Source organism: Hyperolius riggenbachi, chromosome 2 (genome assembly GCF_040937935.1).
Source record: "Hyperolius riggenbachi isolate aHypRig1 chromosome 2, aHypRig1.pri, whole genome shotgun sequence".
NCBI classification, from domain to species: domain Eukaryota; kingdom Metazoa; phylum Chordata; class Amphibia; order Anura; family Hyperoliidae; genus Hyperolius; species Hyperolius riggenbachi.
Genome location: NC_090647.1, coordinates 404,275,926 through 404,293,416, shown reverse-complemented (window position 1 = coordinate 404,293,416; position 17,491 = coordinate 404,275,926). Strand labels below are relative to the sequence as shown.

General features: G+C 42.7%; 1 protein-coding gene across 1 annotated transcript in view; it reads left to right on the top strand.

Annotated features, from left to right (window-relative positions):
- SLC19A2 (solute carrier family 19 member 2) overlaps positions 1–16,343 on the top strand; it is a 75,939-nt gene extending 59,596 nt beyond the window's left edge. The window contains exons 5-6 of the mRNA XM_068269819.1: positions 12,606–12,747; positions 16,124–16,343. Of these exons, the coding sequence (XP_068125920.1) occupies positions 12,606–12,747; positions 16,124–16,243 (262 nt within the window). The 3' untranslated portion in view covers positions 16,244–16,343. The remainder of the gene's footprint in view (positions 1–12,605; positions 12,748–16,123) is intronic.
- The last annotated feature ends 1,148 nt before the right edge of the window (positions 16,344–17,491 follow it).

Below are 17,491 nucleotides of genomic sequence, written 5' to 3'. Positions count from 1 at the left end.
AGCCTTACATTCTAATGGGTTAGGGCGGGGATAGGGAACCTATTGCTCGGGAGCCAGATGTGGCTCTTTTGATGGCTGCATCTGGCTCGCAGACAAATCAGTAGAGGTTGATTCACTAAGCTGTGCCACACAAGAAGCACATCTTAGTGTGGAAGTGCAAGTAAAATTACTTGCGCTCCCTCCAAAACGAACGACCACTTCAACTGCACTTGTATTTTGTTTGAAACATATTGTATTACTCTCATGGAATTACATTTTAAAATATGTGGCGCTCATGGCTCTCTCAGTTAAAAAGGTTCCTGACCCCTGGGTTAAGGGATAGGACAATAGGGGAAGAGAAGCTCTGTATGAGATGGTAAAGTGGTGGTCATTGGCCAAAGTGTCCTAAGTTAGATAGTAGGGCTGAACGATTTTTGTTTTAAACTCGTTCGCTCTTCAACACTGCTCCCCTTGCAGCTATGCAATGCGGTGCAATGGAATTTAAACTTTACCGGAAGAGGGGGCTAGGAGCGGTGGAGAAGGCCAGGAGCAAAGTATGTAACAGTGGCAAGGGGGATGTGCTTATATACACGAGGGGGGTCTGCCTATATACACGAGGGGGATCTGGCTATATACACGAGGGGGGTATACACGAGGGGGATCTGCCTATATACACGAGGGGGATCTGCCTATATACACGAGGGGGATCTGCCTATATACACGAGGGGGATCTGCCTATATACACGAGGGGGACCTGCCTATATACATGAGGGGGATCTGCCTATATACGCAAGGGGGATATGCTTATATACAGGAGGGGAATCTGCCTATGTATACAAGGGGGATCTGCCTATATACACGAAGGGAAGGGGGATTTGGATGGCTAACTTGTACTGTGGCACCTATACACTGGCTAACCTGCACTGCAGCACCTATACACTGGCTAACCCATACTGCTGCACCTATACTGGCTAACCTGTAGTGTAGCACCTTGACTGGCTAACCCATACTGCGGCACCTATAGCTGGCTTACCTATACTGCGGCACCTATAGCTAGCTAACCTTTTCTAGGGCACCTATAGTTGGCTAAACTATCCTGGGGGCACCTATAGGTGGCTACCTATACTGGGGGAAGTCCTACTCCCCATCGGTGTGCTGATCTATCGTGTATTGCAAATCGTGAATCGAAATCACAATTTCTCACAGAAATTGTGCAATTCAATATTTTCCTAAAATCGTTCAGGCCTATTAGATAGTATGCTTACCTGAAGAGGTGAGTTTTTAGTTTGCACCTAAGTGTGGGTAGGTGGCAAATGTGTTAAAGATTCAGAGGAGGGGAAATAATCAAGACAGTATGTGTCTGAGTGAATCTATGTGTTCAACTGAAATTAGATAATTCTGTGCTATATAATCTTGCATAGCATCCGTTAGGATACCTACAGCTGATGTTAAGCTTACAGGTCCATAGTTTTCTGGTTCTGATTTTATTCTTGAATAATGTGAAATTTTAGCTGTACACCAGTCACTGGATACTGCTCCTCTTGAAATGGCCTATCAATATCTGCACTTGACTCCTTTACTGTCAAGGGGTAGTTGCTATGTGGACCAGGTGCCTTCTCTAGCCTGACGAGTGCAAGACTTCTCTCAAGCAGACTGCATTCAGTGATACTCATCCATGTTCCTATAGTAGTTTTCCTTATCTTTAATATAAATGGCCCCTTAATAACCTACTTTTAATCCTGCTTTACCTTGACCATAAAGCTAACCTTGAAAACCTCCAAAATCTGTTCTTTCCTGTTTTTCCCAACTTCTTTGATTGTAAACCTGACAGTACAGTCGCTTAACCACTTCTATGCCATGTTGTTATGACTTTGTGACCTTATTATCATCACCCAATATTCATTCTACAGAACTGCATATATTGGCACTGTATCATTGAATATTAGTAACTAATAATTTGTCATTATTCACCTTCAAAATCACCCCTGACCTAATCCGCTTTTCATTTTGCATGTTTATGAACTGTAAACCTAAAGCAGAACTTTTAGGCCCTCAAAAGACCCCATCTAGAAAACTAGGCCCCCAACATACAGTATTTGACAAGGGGTATAATTAGGGATTTGACCCTCAGGAAGAATAGGATGCAATTTTAAAGAAAAAACATATCTGCAAAAATGATTTTTTGAAATGCATCCTAAAACATATTTGCTAACCTCTCCTGTGCATGTAGATACCAAATACCAATGCATCAGTCACAGTTTTAGAGAACTGGAGGGCCCAGAAAGAGTCCATTTTTAGTAACTGAAAATCCTCCCCCCCCCCCCCCCCCAAAAAAAATAAAATAATTTGCACCATACTCTTTATAGCAGTGCTGAAGGACCAAGACCCCTGAATATACCCCTCAAATGACCCCATCCAGAACACCTGCCCCCCCTCCCCCCCACAATGTATTTGACAAAGAATTAGGGATACAGTTGACCTGATATCTTATTTTGATTGGAAGAATGGGATAACATTTAAAAAAAAAAAATTCTGCAAACATGCTAATTTAAAACCACATAATGCACACATGCTGTTTGCAGGCTACAAAATACATCTTAAAACATATTCATCAACTTCTCTTGCACATGGTGAGACCAAATAAGAATGCCTTGGACACATTGTTAGAGATTAGGAGGGCCCAGAATCAACTGAGTGCATTTTTATGGACTGAAAATCCAAAGCAGAATTTTTTGCACCATACTTCATTTATAGCGGTGCAGATCAAGACCCCTGAATATCTCCAAAAATGACCCAATCTACTAAACTACACACACACACACACACACACACACACACACGGCAAAGGATTTAATTAAAGTAAACCAGAGATCACAAAATCTAAAGAATTGATACTTACCCGGGGCTTCCTCCAGCCCCATAAGCATGTGTGAGTCGCATGCGCAGTAGACCCGGACTGACACAACTGAGCCAGTTACTGGGGCTGATCGCGGCTGAACGGCAGACCGCGGGAGGAGGGTGAGGAACTTGCACGTGCTTATAGGGCTGGAGGAAGTCCCAGGTAAGTATTGCGCTACACTGTGTACTCACTATATACTATATACAGTATATGCTATACTATATACTACTTAGTGTACCTGAGATGTAAAACATGTAATTTATCCCCTCTATATTCAAATCTTTTGGGGGGAAAAGTTGTTTTGAATACCAGCTCTAATTTTAATTGCAAAAAAAAATTATAATCTACTTGGCAATAGGAATATAAAATGTAATGTATCCAGAGAAAGACCATAGCTATTCTTTGTTTAAACAAAAGTGTATGTTTTGAAAGACCCTGTGGGGCTTTTACCTGTTCTGTGACACAGCAAGAAGTGTAAAATAGGAGTAGTGTGGGGCAAATCTATTACCGGTATGGCATTGCAGTTTGAATAGTTACCATGAGAAGCAAATTGCATGAAAAACATCTCCCAGATTATTTTTTTAACACTCTAAAATTCCATTACCATGCAAAAATTGCTATAAACATGCATCAGGATTGCAGAAATGTTTTTGTAATTTAAAGTTTTTAAAAATTGGCTTTCCATTTCAGTTTGCTGACAGCTATAGATTTTTAAAGTAGTAAGGGGGTGTCTGGTATGACGAGGTCTGCTTGAAATTCCAGTGACTGGAAAGAAAAAAAAAAAAAGACAGAAACTGTCTAGGATAACCAATTGTGTAGTATTTTCACAAAAGGGAAAATAAATTCACAATAATACTACTTACAAACACAGTTTGCTTTTAGGCAACCACTGTTAAGAGAATGTGGAGAGAAAAAAACATCTTCACTCAGATGGAAAGTCCTTTTCTGGACTTGAGTCAATCTCCAATTTAAAAGATCCACTGGATATCGGTTGCAGGGTAACCCCTAAGAGGGGGACTGGACTTTACAGGGGGGAAGGAGGTGCCCCAGTGTGAGTGTAAAGTACCAATTTGGGAGTTAAAGTGCTACTTACCGGTGCTCCAGAGATTAAAATGTACCCGAGGCAACATGTGACATGAGATAAAAGTGTATGTACAGTGCAAAACACATTCACATGCAGGCTGTTTTAATGCAGGCTGTTTTACTTGATTTATTTTGCTGCCTGAAAGAGTTAATTTTTAGACATGGAAGTGACGGTTTCTGTCTTGTCAGTTCCTTGTTGGGAATATAGTAAACCTCACTGATAAGCAAATTACAACCATAAAGTTTTCCTGGCAGAATACAACTTCTGAGAGCTGAGGGAGGTAAAATACATGAACTATTAACCTTTTTCTAAGTCTGGGACAGGTTTTAGGCTGGCACTGAGCAGAGTCAACAAAACATTCAATCTAGTTTGTAAATGAAATAAAACCTTGTGATAAAAAAGTAGGAGCCGAAATACAATGTATTTGTTTATCTCATCAATTTATTTTCACCTATGGTTCACTTTAAAGGCACTGGCAGATATGTAATTCACCTTTTCTCCTGAGTTTTCTCCTTGGTGATCTTTTCATAACCTGTCATAAAATATATTTTAAGCCATCAGCAAGCAAGAAAATACTCAAAATAAATTTTATAGTACTTTTTCATCTACTTTTAGGTACTTTTTCTAGTGTAAAATCCTGAAAATTTAGTCAAGAGAGAAGATGAAAATTTTCTCCTAGGAGATAACTCAGGAGAAAAAGGGAATTGCATATGGCCCACTGTGCTAATAACCTGAAGTAGCAGGTGAAACCAGAGAAACGCATTGTTTTTTTGGGGGGTCCAATAAATAATTCTTTAACATCCATATCGAGGTAAGACTGTTCCTTATTAACTTGGATGTTTACACTCACACTGGTGCGCATCCTCCCACCCAGTATAGATTTCTAAAGCTAACTGCAAACCATAATTGCATTACTTTTTGGTTTGGAATATGTATTTTGTTTTAAACATGTTTTCAGTACAGACATAACAATAACAAGAACAATAATATTTATATAGCGCTTTTCTCCCTGGGGACTCAAAGCGCTGTGACCCTGCATTATGCAGTCTCAAAGGCTAGGGAAAAGAGGTGAGTTTTTAGCCTTTTTTTAAAGCTGTCCAGAGAAGGAGCCTCTCGTACTGATTGTGGAAGTGAGTTCCATAGAGTAGGGGCTGCATAGGAAAAGGCCCGAGCACCAAATGTTAAGTGTATCCTGGGAATAACCAGCTTCATCTTGTTGGCAGAGCGGAGGATGCGTGGAGGGGCATAAAGTTCCAATAGATCCGCTATGTATTTGGGTCCCATGTGGTGTAGAGCCTTGAATGTCAGCAGGCAGATCTTAAAATTGATTCTCCATTTTACTGGCAACCAGTGAAGAGTTTGCAGTACTGGGGTGATGTGTGAGCTGCGGGGGGCATTGGCTAGGAGTCTGGCTGCAGCATTCTGTACTAGCTGTAAGGGGCGCAGAACCTTATCTGTAGATCCGATTAACAGGGCGTTGCAGTAGTCTAGGCGGGAGGATACAAATGCGTGAACCAGGGCAGGTAGGTCTTCAGCTGGGATTAGGTGTTTTATTTTCGCTATATTTCTTAGATGGAAGAAGGAAGACTTGACGACAGCTGATACCTGCTGTCTGAGTTTTAGATTTCCATCCAGGATCACCCCAAGGTTTCGCACAGAGTCTTTATACTGTACAGTATCTCCCCCAATTGCTAGTTTGAGGTGGTGAGCGTTTTGAACTTTATCCATCATGTGTGGACCACCTACCACCAACACCTCTGTTTTGTCAGAGTTCAGCCTCAGCCAGCTGGTGTTCATCCAATTTTGTAAATCCACTAGACACGCATTTATGGATGCTGATGGGTCTTGGGTGCCAGGCTTGAAGGACAGATACAGTTGTGTGTCATCTGCATAACAATGGTATCCTAAACCATAGTTCTGGATTATTTTGCCCAGTGGGAGCATGTAGACTGCAAAGAGTAATGGTGATAGTACAGAACCCTGTGGAACTCCATAGGCAAGTGGCACTGGATTAGAGTAGTGTGTGCCCAGACATACTTGCTGTGTCCTGCCAGATAGGAAGGTCTGAAACCAGCTAAGAACAGTACCCCTTAGGCCACAGTAATTCTTCAGTCGCTGGATTAGTATTTCATGGTCCACAGTATCAAATGCTGCTGACAAGTCAAGAAGAATCAGAATTGAGCAATCACCCTTGTCCCTTGCAGTAAGTAGATCATTCATTACTCGGACTAATGCTGTTTCAGTGCTGTGCCTTTTCCTGAATCCTGACTGAAAAGTATCAAAGATGTTGTTATCTGTAAGCCTGGCTTCTAGCTGGTTGGCGACTGCTTTCTCGATAACTTTTGATAGGAATGGTAAGTTCGCCACAGGTCTGTAGTTGGTTACAGAATCAGGATCTAGTGATGGTTTCTTCAGGAGGGGTTTTATGATTGCTTTCTTTAGTTCTTCTGGGAAAAGTCCACTTTGCAAGGAGCACTGAGTGATTTTGTAAAGTGCTGGCCTGAACAGCGCTGGGCACTGCATTAAGGATCCAGTTGGGCCAGGATCCAGGTCGCAGGTAGTGGGGCGGAGACTTTGAATGAGAATTCCAAAATCTTCTACACTCAGAGTGTCAAAGACTTGCCATGGTGGTACCGTAGTAGGCATATGCAACGTCCAGTGGTCAATTGATGTTGTTGGTGTAATGCTGGCACGGATGGTAGACACCTTGTTTGTGAAGAAGGCAGAGAATTCTTCACACCTTTCCCTGGAGTATGTGGTTGGGGCTTTTAGGCAGGAAGGATTGCAGAGTGATTCCACTGTGTGGAAGAGTTGAGCAGCTCTGTTGTTGGCTGTAGATATTTTGTGCGAGATAAAGTCTGATTTTTTCTTGGTTATTGCTTGTTGGTATTGTCTGAGGTGTTGAACTAGGCTAGATTTGTGCTCCCCAGTCCCTGATTTACGCCACTGTCTTTCTAGTCTGCGCCCTTTCTTTTTTAGATCCATGATGGTTTTGTCAAACCAATTAGCTTTCTGCTTTTTGGTTGCTGATTTGGTGCGCCATGGGGCAATACTGTCAAGTGTTTCATATATCGTGTTGTTGTACTGGGTTACTAGAGAGTTTGGGTCCATTTGACTGTGGAGCAGATTTGTAAAATCCAGGTTGGCAGTTATCCTCTCCGGTGTTAATTTACTCAGGGGACGGGTTTTGATTGTTTCTTTAGGGAGCTGCTTGATAGGGTGATGTTCAATAGTAAACTTTATTATGTGATGGTCTGACCATACCACTGGGGTTACTGTTATGTTACTAATGTCCATTCCAAGGTGGAACAGTAAGTCTAGCGTATGCCCTCCTCTGTGGGTAGCTGATTTTACAACTTGTGTGAAGCCTAGTCCACCCATGAGATTTATTAGTTCATTTGCATCTTGTGATTGAGTGTTATCAGCCCGGATGTTGAAGTCACCAAGGATGATCCATCTCGGATAAGACAGAGCCAGCATGGCCAGAAGTTCTGGGAATTCCTGTAGGAAAGGGTCAGCATCTCCGGGGGGACGATAAACCACTAAAATTTTGAAGCCTTTACCAGCTGAGATCTGGGCACCTATACATTCAAAGGACTTTGTTGAGCCAACATTCAGGGCCCTGAGCTGCAGAGTTGTTTTGCCACAAATTGCTACACCCCCTCCTCTGCGGTCTCGTCTTCCCTCACTTAGGACTGAGTAATCTGACATCCAGGCTACTTTCCCTTTTTGCATGAATAATTCTATGCAGAACAGCAAATATTGTTTTATTTCCACACCTGCACAACCTGAGTGACTGGTAGAAATCTATGATGTACTCAGTCTTGACAGGATCCGTTACCATCAGTGTGGAGTATATGAGCTTTAGAATTAAAATTTACAAAGCAAGCAATCTGCAATGAATCCTAACAGCATATAAAGCTTAAGTGGAAGGTTTTCTTATTACTCAAAAATGGTTAACATTTCACTGATTTTTCACTAGTTTCAAATGTTTTTATTGAAGATTACAAGATCTACCGTATTTTATTGTCCGACATGAGACTCACTTTTTCTCCTGAAAAAATCTGAGTCTTATATGGCAAAGGCAAGGAATCCCTGACTTCCGAACGTCTGCCGATACGAACCGGCAACCCGCTGCCGCGTCGTGGATTCCCTGTATGTGGCTGGATAGTGTAATGATTAAGGGCTCTGCCTCTGACACAGGAGACCTGGGTTCAAATCTCGGCTCTGCCTGTTCAGTAAGCCAGCACCTATTTCAGTAAGGAGTTTCTTGGGCAAGTCTCCTTAACACTGCTACTGCCTACTGAGTGTGCTCTAGTGGCTGCCTCGGAAGCGCTTTGAGTCCGACAGGAGAAAGGCGCTATACAAATACTGCCATTATTATTATATGTGTGTGCCTGCTCCCCCGTATGCCTCGTTCTCTCCGCCTTGTGTCTACAACTCCCCTTGTGTCTTGGCTCCCCACGTGTAAGTGTAGAAGTGTATCGGGTAGCTGGCTTACTTACTCAATGCCTGCGGGGATTGCAGACAACCTTCTCCACGCGGCTGGCTCTAGTGAATGGCTTGTTCTGATTGCGTCATCAGTACAAGCCTTTCAATACACTTAGATGGGGGAGGGAGCGGGCACACTCGGCACCGAAGGGGACAAAGGAGGACACATAAGGGGACATATAGGGGACACCTGGACATAGGACACACACATAAGAGACACATGGGGGACACATAAAGGACACAGGACGACACAATTTGGGGGAGAACATGTACGAGACGTTCCTGGAATATGGAGGCCCAGGTTTATTTATTTATATATTTTTACCTTGTTTTTGCCCTCTAAACCTAGGCGTGTCTTATATGGTGGAAAATATGGTATATTGTACATCCAGATTATCTGACTGTATAGTCAGAACATACTCCGACATATAGGGGTTATGTAGGATTGAGAACAGTACAACTCGCTGGACAACATACTGTAATTCAGGGGTGCCAAATGGGTCGATCAAGATCTACCGGTAGATTGCAACTGCCTGCTTAGTAGATCATGGCCGCATCCTGTCAAATTTTGCTGTTGCGTAGCCGCGGCTGTCAACATTTACTACCTCTGTGTAGCCGCGGCTATCAAAATATGCTATCGTGTAGCTGCGGCTGTCAGAGTTTGATGCCTAGCTGCATCAGTGAGGAGAGGGGAGAGGCATGGCTGAAGGGGAGAGGAGCAAATGGTGAGAGGGCGTCTCCTCCCCTCCAGGCAGGGCTGTGAGACGTGCACAGCGTCACCTCCCCTCCAGGCAGTACACAGGCAGCATAGTGGCCCTTCCCCTTTAGCAGGACATAGAAGGTGAGGAGCTCCTAAGGAAGGGGGGCTGCTAATACTGGGGACACCTCTGTCTATTATTGGGGGGCGGCCAATACGGGGGCACAATCTGTCTGTGCTGGGGGAGGGGGCTACCAACACTGGGAACATGATTTGGCTTTCTATGCTGAGGGAGAGGGGGGGGGGGGGGGGAAGCTACCTCTGTGTTTTTTTGTTTGGGGGGGAAGGGGAATGGTAGATCACTCCTGATCAATAATTTTTTAGGTAGCTCACGAGCCGAAAAAGTTTTGTAATTGATCCAGGAAGTTTGGACTAGATTTTCTAAAATTTCTCTATTGGTGCCAAACATTCTTAAACTATAGTCAGGCTGCTTTCATAGTGGGACGTTACAGGCGCACGTTAGAGCAGCCTGTAACGCAGCCCAACTCACAGTAATGAAAAATCAATGGGCTGTTCGCAGTGCCCACGTTGCATTACATTGTAACGCTGCACGTTATATGAAAGTGCAGCATGCTGTGCGTTATATGTGGTTTTAGCCGCGTAGACTGTTTGCACATGCTCAGTAATGGGTTTTTTTTTCGTTTTATTAATGCAGGAGAGGAGGGGAGAGTCTGCTGTTGTGTTTAGCCACATGGCTAATTAATATTCACTGCACTGCAGTGTTTACTTCCTGGAGTGGCCGCTTATTGGCTGGCGGGACCACGTGATGCTTAGTGTTCTGATCACGTGGTCTCCGCAGACTATAGAACAAAAAAAGGCGCACCAAGAGCCGCATAACGCGGCTCAATCTGGCATCCTCCTTCAACACCACCAGGCGCTGCGTTAGGGGCACGTTATGCGACCTTAACGTCCCCTAAAATGCAACGTCCTGATGTGAAAGAGGCCTAAATCAACTTCATTGTCCGTTGTAGTCTGCTTATATAGCCTGCGTCCTAATACGCATTTTTATAGCCAGCATGTGACTGTCAATGCTACTAATCCTAATTGCAGCAGCTTTCAAATTCAAAATGCATCAACCAGAAATAAATTAACCCAATCATTGCCAAAGCTACACGAGAATCAGCAAAATGCCTTGCCTGCTTTCCTAAACTACATTGTTTATAAAGCTTCTGGTTATAATTAGTCTATTTTTGCAGTTTTTTTGGTTTGGTTTTGTTTTTTTGCTGTGAGATTAGATTTTGTGATTTTGGGTGGTAAGTATTATTTTTGTATGTATATTTTACTAAGGTACTTACTTTTGATAAAGCTGCATTTTAGTGGGTTTAAAAGGTACGTGTTCTATTTCTATTTAAAATATGCCTTCAGTCTTAGGGCCCTTCCACATTGATAATTGCAATCATGATGGTAATCACAGTGAAATTTGATAATGAGTTTCACAAGTTTGAGCCCATATTTTGCCACAATTTTGGGTGTGATCAGTGGGTGAAAATGCAATTCCCGACAAGCAGAAAAAAAGTTGCAAGAAGTTTTTCAAATGGGAGATTGCAAAGATAATCACATAGCACCATGTTTGCTTTGCAGTTTGCTTGCTCTCCCATTCATTTAACCCAATTGTAAATGCTGGAAAAATCCAGCAGGCACTATTTTTGCACTTAGGTGGATAATGGATCGAACTACTCTGTACAGGCACTGCAATTACTATTCTGAACTAAGGCCCGGGTCTCAGCATTATTCAGGAAACGTGCCCAAACAAATTTTTTAACACCTTGCTGGGTGCTAAGTAAAATAGGATTAGGCAATGTTATGGTCGCCTGATTTTTGGACTCGCCAGCGCTTAACACTGGCGAGTTCAAGTATGGGATATGGCCCCATGTGTAATATAAGAGCCACCAGATTCAGAATACTTTGATCAGTTTGTTTAGTAGGGATGGTCAATGAGATGCAAATAAATCAGTTGATGTAGGATTATTCAATTCAATTTTTGTATGCAAATGTGTGCAGCTTGAACAAATTTTGCCAAGGAGGAATTCAATTGTTCAATCTTTAAAGGGATACTGTAGGGGGGTCAGGGGAAAATGAGTTGAACTTACCCGGGGCTTCTAACGGTCCCCCGCAGACATCCTGTGTTGGCGCAGCCACTTATCGATGCTCCGGCCCCGCCTCCGGTTCACTTCTGGAATTTCAGACTTTAAAGTCTGAAAACCACTGCGCCTGCGTTGCCGTGTCCTCGATCCCGCTGATGTCACCAAGAGTGCACAGCGCAGGCCCAGTATGGTCTGTGTCTGCGCAGTACACTCCTGGTGACATCAGCGGGAGTGAGGACATGGCAACGCAGGCGCAGTGGTTTTCTGACTTTAAAGTCAGAAATTCCAGAAGTGAACTGGAGGCGGGGCCGGAGCATCGGTGAGTGGCTGCGCCAACACAGGATGTCTGTGGGGGACCATTAGAAACCCCGGGTAAGTTCAACTAATTTTCCCCCGACCCCCTACAGTATCCCTTTAAGCTGCGTAGGTTTGCATATAATGCAGCATCAACTCTGAATTATTAGCTTCTTATTGACTATCCCTATTGCTTAGGTAAGTTCTCATACTACATGGAAATGAGACCAATAAACAATTTGTATGGTACAAGTTCATAACGAGATGTTTCTTTCAAAGTAAACCATAGCAATTCATTTAACCTAATAGCAGCCCTGCACTCATTATCTCGAGAGTTCCGATCACATGACATAAGGGATTATTCCATCACCCCTCTTCCACTATTGGGCGGCGCTGCATTGCTAACACCATCCCCTGGGTTATGATCACATGTCATATTTGTGATCGGAACTCCAAAGAAGCTGTCTGCATTGCAGTGCCACCGGCAGAGGAGAGGAGACGCCATCCAGCCACCCAGAGAAACTGAGCGTTTGCAGCCTTGCTTGGTAAAGGTTGCTACTGAGTTATTTTAAAAACATAATGGTCCCTTTTCCACTGAATATCGCAAATCCACTGATTGCAATTTATAAACATTTTAATGCTTTTTTTTAAAACCTTTTTTTTTATGTAGTTAGTTCTACGTCATTGTTTTTATTTTTGATGATGCAATTGCGTTTTTTCAATTCATTTGTTTTTTTGTTTTTTTGTGTGAAATCACATAGCACTTGGTTTGAAACACACACACACACACACACACACACACACACACACACACACACACACACACACACACACACACACACACACACACACACACACACACACACACACACACACACACACACACACACACACACACACCTCTATTTGTGTTGTATACCTACCAACCTTACAGCCATGCTGCATTTATTCATCATTTACTTAACTATTACATTCCTTTATGAGAAATTTTCAGCAAATAATAATTTTCTTTTTTAGATTTCAGATTGCAGTTAGTCTAAGCATGGAGTGCTATGCGCTTGTGTTTGGAGTTAACACGTTCATTGCCTTAGTTTTACAAACTTTGATGACTGTCGTAGTTGTGGACTCCAGTGGTCTTGGTTTAGATATATTTACTCAGGTAAGTACTTTGTTGCTTTTTTTTTTTTTTTCTATTGCATAGAATTTTCTGTCCGGTGATTTTACGAATGTACTTAGGGAGAAGCTGTGTATGGCTAAAAGCTTAAAGGCAGGGAATCAGCAGGACAACCAGGCAACTTGCTTTGTTTAACCCTCCTGGCGGTTTAATTATTTCCGCCAGGAGGCAGCGCAGCAGTTTTTTTTTTTTTTTAAATCATGTAGCGAGCCTAGGGCTCGCTACATGATAGCCGCTACTCAGCGGCATCCCCCCGCCTGCTTCGATCAGGAAATCCTGTTCAAAGAACGGGATTTCCTGGAGGGCTTCCCCAGTCGCCATGGCGACGGGGCGGGATGACGTCAGCGACGTCGTGACGTCATTGGGAGTCCCGGTCCACCCCTCCGCGCTGCCTGGCACTGATTGGCCAGGCAGCGCACGGGGTCTGGGGGGGGGGGGGGCGCGGCGCGACGGATAGCGGCGATCGAGCGCGGGGCGGCGGCGATCGGTGTGCTGACACAGCTAGCAAAGTGCTAGCTGCGTCCAGCAAAAAAAAATTAAGTAAATCGGCCCAGCAGGGCCTGAGAAAACCTCCTGTGCAGTTACCGCCAGGAAGGTTAACCATTACTTTTGCTGGGATGTGAGCTTCACGTCCACAGCGGCCTTTTAGGGGTCTGTGCATGCGATCGTGCAGGCAGAATCCGGCGATCGCGATGTTCCCGGCAACAGGGGGGATTGGTGGCAGGGGAAAGAAGTCCCCTGACCCAATCCGTGTATGTCGGCCAAGAATGATCATTGTTTTTGTTCAAAACCGGTGATCATTCTTAAATAGTGCCACCGTGCTGCCACCCGCTTGCTAGTTACCGCCAATCATTGGATTAAAAAACGAGAACATTGGTCACTTTCTTTCATCTCCCTTCTCGGCCACCGTGATTGCAGCCATCGATGGATGCTTGCGTCACTTTCCTAGTTACACAGTAACACCTTACTTCCTATTTAGCGTACTTATTGTACGCTTATAGGAAGTATTGCGCAAGGGCATCTTGTGGCAAAATAGTAAAATTACACCTACATACATTAACCACTTTATCCACCACTACAGTATATCTGCATCCTCTGTGACTTCATCTAAGCCACGAGTCAGTATATATACATCTTGCAGAAGAAGCAGTGCTGTGCAGGATTGGGTTTGCTCCTGTGCACATTTCTGGCACTATCTGATGCAGCACTAATTGGTGAATGGGAATATATGTTTCCTGAGCCAATGAGATTGATTTTTACCATTAAAAATACTTTTATTTTCTCAGTTCATAGTGAAAAATACTCTGTAGCATTATTTCAGAATCCAATATCTTTACCATAAATTGTGACAGGAACATAATCTGTTTTGTGATAAACGGTAAGAATAATCAAACAAAATTTGTTTATCTACAGTAGCACTTATTATTTTTAAACTGGAATTGGTATAACTGAGAAATAATGTGTGTTTTCAATTTTTCAATTTTTTTCCTTGTTTTCCCATTACAAATTCATAGAAAACAAAATTGTTCGAGGGAAAAAAATGGTATACAATGAAAGCCTACTTTGTCTTAAAAAGAAAAAAAAACTATTTCATTTCTGTGTCATAAGTAGGGATAAAGTTATTGCTGGTTGAATAAGGACATGGCTAAACTGTCAAAACTGTTCTGGTCCATAAGTGGGAAACAAGGTCTGGATGCGAAGTGGTTAAGGGCTAAAAAAAAATGTATATGTATGTCAAGAGGGTATATTAATTTATGGGCATGTGATTAGTGATGGATGTAAAACTTGTAAAACTGAAAAAATGCACCTTTTTAATTTCCAAATAAATATGGTCACCATACATTGTACTAGGGATATAATATAAACGTTGCAATAACCGGGCCAAATGGGCAAATAAAATGTGTGGCTTTTATCCACAGTAGAACGTTTTATTTTAAAACTATAATGGCTGAAAACTGAGAAATGATTTTTTTTTTATTATTCCCATTAAAATGCATTTTAGAGTAAAATAATACTTTAAAAAAACAAGGTATAGATCATTTTGTTGTGCTAAGTAGTGATAAAGTTATTGGGGAATGAATAGGAGGAGCACTGAAATGTGAAAATTCCTCTCATCCAAAAGGTGAAAACAATCCGTGGGCTGAAATGGCTAAAAGGAAATACATATATAAGCTTCCATATCCATCTCACTCCAGGAGTGCTTGAGGTGAGAGACCGATGTAGGCTGCCACAATCCTGCTGATCTTTCTGGTCAGTAGGGTCTAAATCACACACCTAAAACAAGCATGCAGCTAATCTTGTCAGATTTGTCATAGAAATCTGATATGCATGCTTGTTCAGGGTCTTCGGCTTAAAGTGTTAGAGGCAGAGGATCAGCATTACAGCCAGGCAATGTGCATTATTTAACATGAAGTAAACATGTCAGCCTTTATACCTCTCTCACTTTGGGTTCACTTTAACCTCCCTGGCGTTTTGATTCCCGCGACCGTGCGGCCGCGGGAGGGTTTTTTAACCTAATTTTTTTTTTTAATCATGTAGCTATCCTAGCGCTAGCTACATGATTCCCCTCTACCTGCGGCGTCCCCCTACCTTCTTCGATCGCCGCCGGCGATCAAGCCCATCAGGAAATCCCGTTCAGAACGGGATTTCCTGCAGGGCTTCCCCGTCGCCATGGCGACGAACGGAATGACGTCATCGACGTCCGTCACAGTGAGTCCCGATCCGCCCCATAGGGTGGGGTCTGCGGTGGGGGCTCCTCTTTCGCGTCGGGGATCGGCGGCGGCGATCGGAAAAACACGCAGCTAGCAAAGTGCTAGCTGCGTGTTTCAAACAAAAATTATTCAAATCGGCCCACCAGGGCCTGAGCAATCCACCTTGGCGTTACTGGACGAGCTTAGCTCGTCCGTAACGCTAAGGAGGTTAAGTTTCCCTGGTGGTCTAGTGGTCCTCCCCCTTCCCTTATAGGCTACCTATTGGTCTAATTTCCGCCCCCCCCCCCTTCCCTTATAAGTTTTTCTGGTGGTCCAGAAGCCCTACCCCTATATGCTTTTCTGGTAGTCTAGTGGTCATTCATTGGTATTGCTTCTGGCTTCCAGTCTCTGCATGGGGGGAGAGAGACCATGGGGGAAGGGAGGGTCGGACCCCAAGGAGAGTTTCCTTTGTGAGGGGGGGGGGGGTTAATGAGCACAGGTGTGAACTATGCTCATTTTGGCACTTACAAAGCCTCCAAAAATGATAGATATACTGTAGCTGAGGCAGAAATGGTAAAAGGATGTTCACTTTACATTTTTCTTTTACCAGAGTTTCATATGAAATATTAAAAACATTTCATGTCTCCTTTTTTTTTTTCTTTTTTCTGTAGTTCAAGATTTATGCTGGTTATTTTTCCATCATTGCCTTTATATTTTTTGTGAGCGGACTCTTCCATGTTGTAAAAAACTATCAACGAAGACACGCCATTCCGGAGTTCTCTGGGTCTTGAGATTTGCTCTGCAGTCAAGTGCTCTGCTTACAGTTGAAGACTGTTACTGTGAGGTGCCAAAATACCGTAGCAACAAGCCATACATTAATAAGATATGAATGTACTGCCTACAAAAATATTTAACTGAGGGTATATTTGGTAGGCTTAGAAGCACACACAATCACTTATGCCTTGATCCCTTTACATTTTGTCACCACACTTAATTGTAGCACTGTCCAACATACTCTGACAAAGAAGTAGTTGGCCTGCTCGTGTAGTTCTTGAAGGTTACTGTGTGTGTGTGTGTATGTGTGGATGGATGGATAGATAGATAGATAGATAGATAGATAGATAGATAGATAGATAGATAGATAGATAGATAGGTAGATATTGTGTGTGTGTGTGTGTGTGTATGTATAGAGATCTAACCAAGCCGCCAAGTCCAACCATCAAGGAATGTCTGGGGCAATCCTTATCCTAAAAGTACCAAGCATAATGCGTCTTTGTTTTTGTGTTTAATCATTCCTGAAGACTGTGGCTAGTACTATGTTGCAATGAGATACGTTAAGTCTACCAAAGCTAGTATTAAATGCCTAGTTTATTTTAATTAAGCTGACCAAGAAACAAAGTAAACTTTTTAGCTGTTTATTAGCATGCAGCATTTGATGGTCACAAAGGCAAATAATTCAGAACGTTGCCAGCTCTATTTATGTTTGCAGGAAATTGTTATATGAACTTTATCAGAAAGCCACAAGTATACTTGAATTTTTATTTGCTTTGTCTGTTGTATATTGCAATATGAAAAAACTGACTTTGTGGTATCATGTAACTGTATTTTAGATTTTAATTTATCTGCTGAAATGAACACCCAATTTCTTATATACTGTAGATAATAATATATCTTGTAGATGTGGATCACATAACTGTTTGTGTTTGTAGCAAGGCTCCTGAAACTAAAATTCTCCTTTCAAAATATAGTTAAGTGACCTGGAGCAACTCTTTGCTTTCTGTCCATTAGCCAGTTTCCTATCCATGCACACAGACTCTTCCCCAATCCTTGCATCTTCAACTTTTGCACCAGACTTATGTGGGTAACAGTATTGAAGGCCTTTGCATAGTCCAAGTATATCTCATCTACAGCATTCCCAATATCAAAAGATAAGATAAAGGGATTTATTGATAACTGAGCTTAATTCCCTTATGCTGGGTTTGCACCATACAATTTTCGGTACTTATCCGTTAGCCGGGCGCATCCGGCAGGTGGCGTTG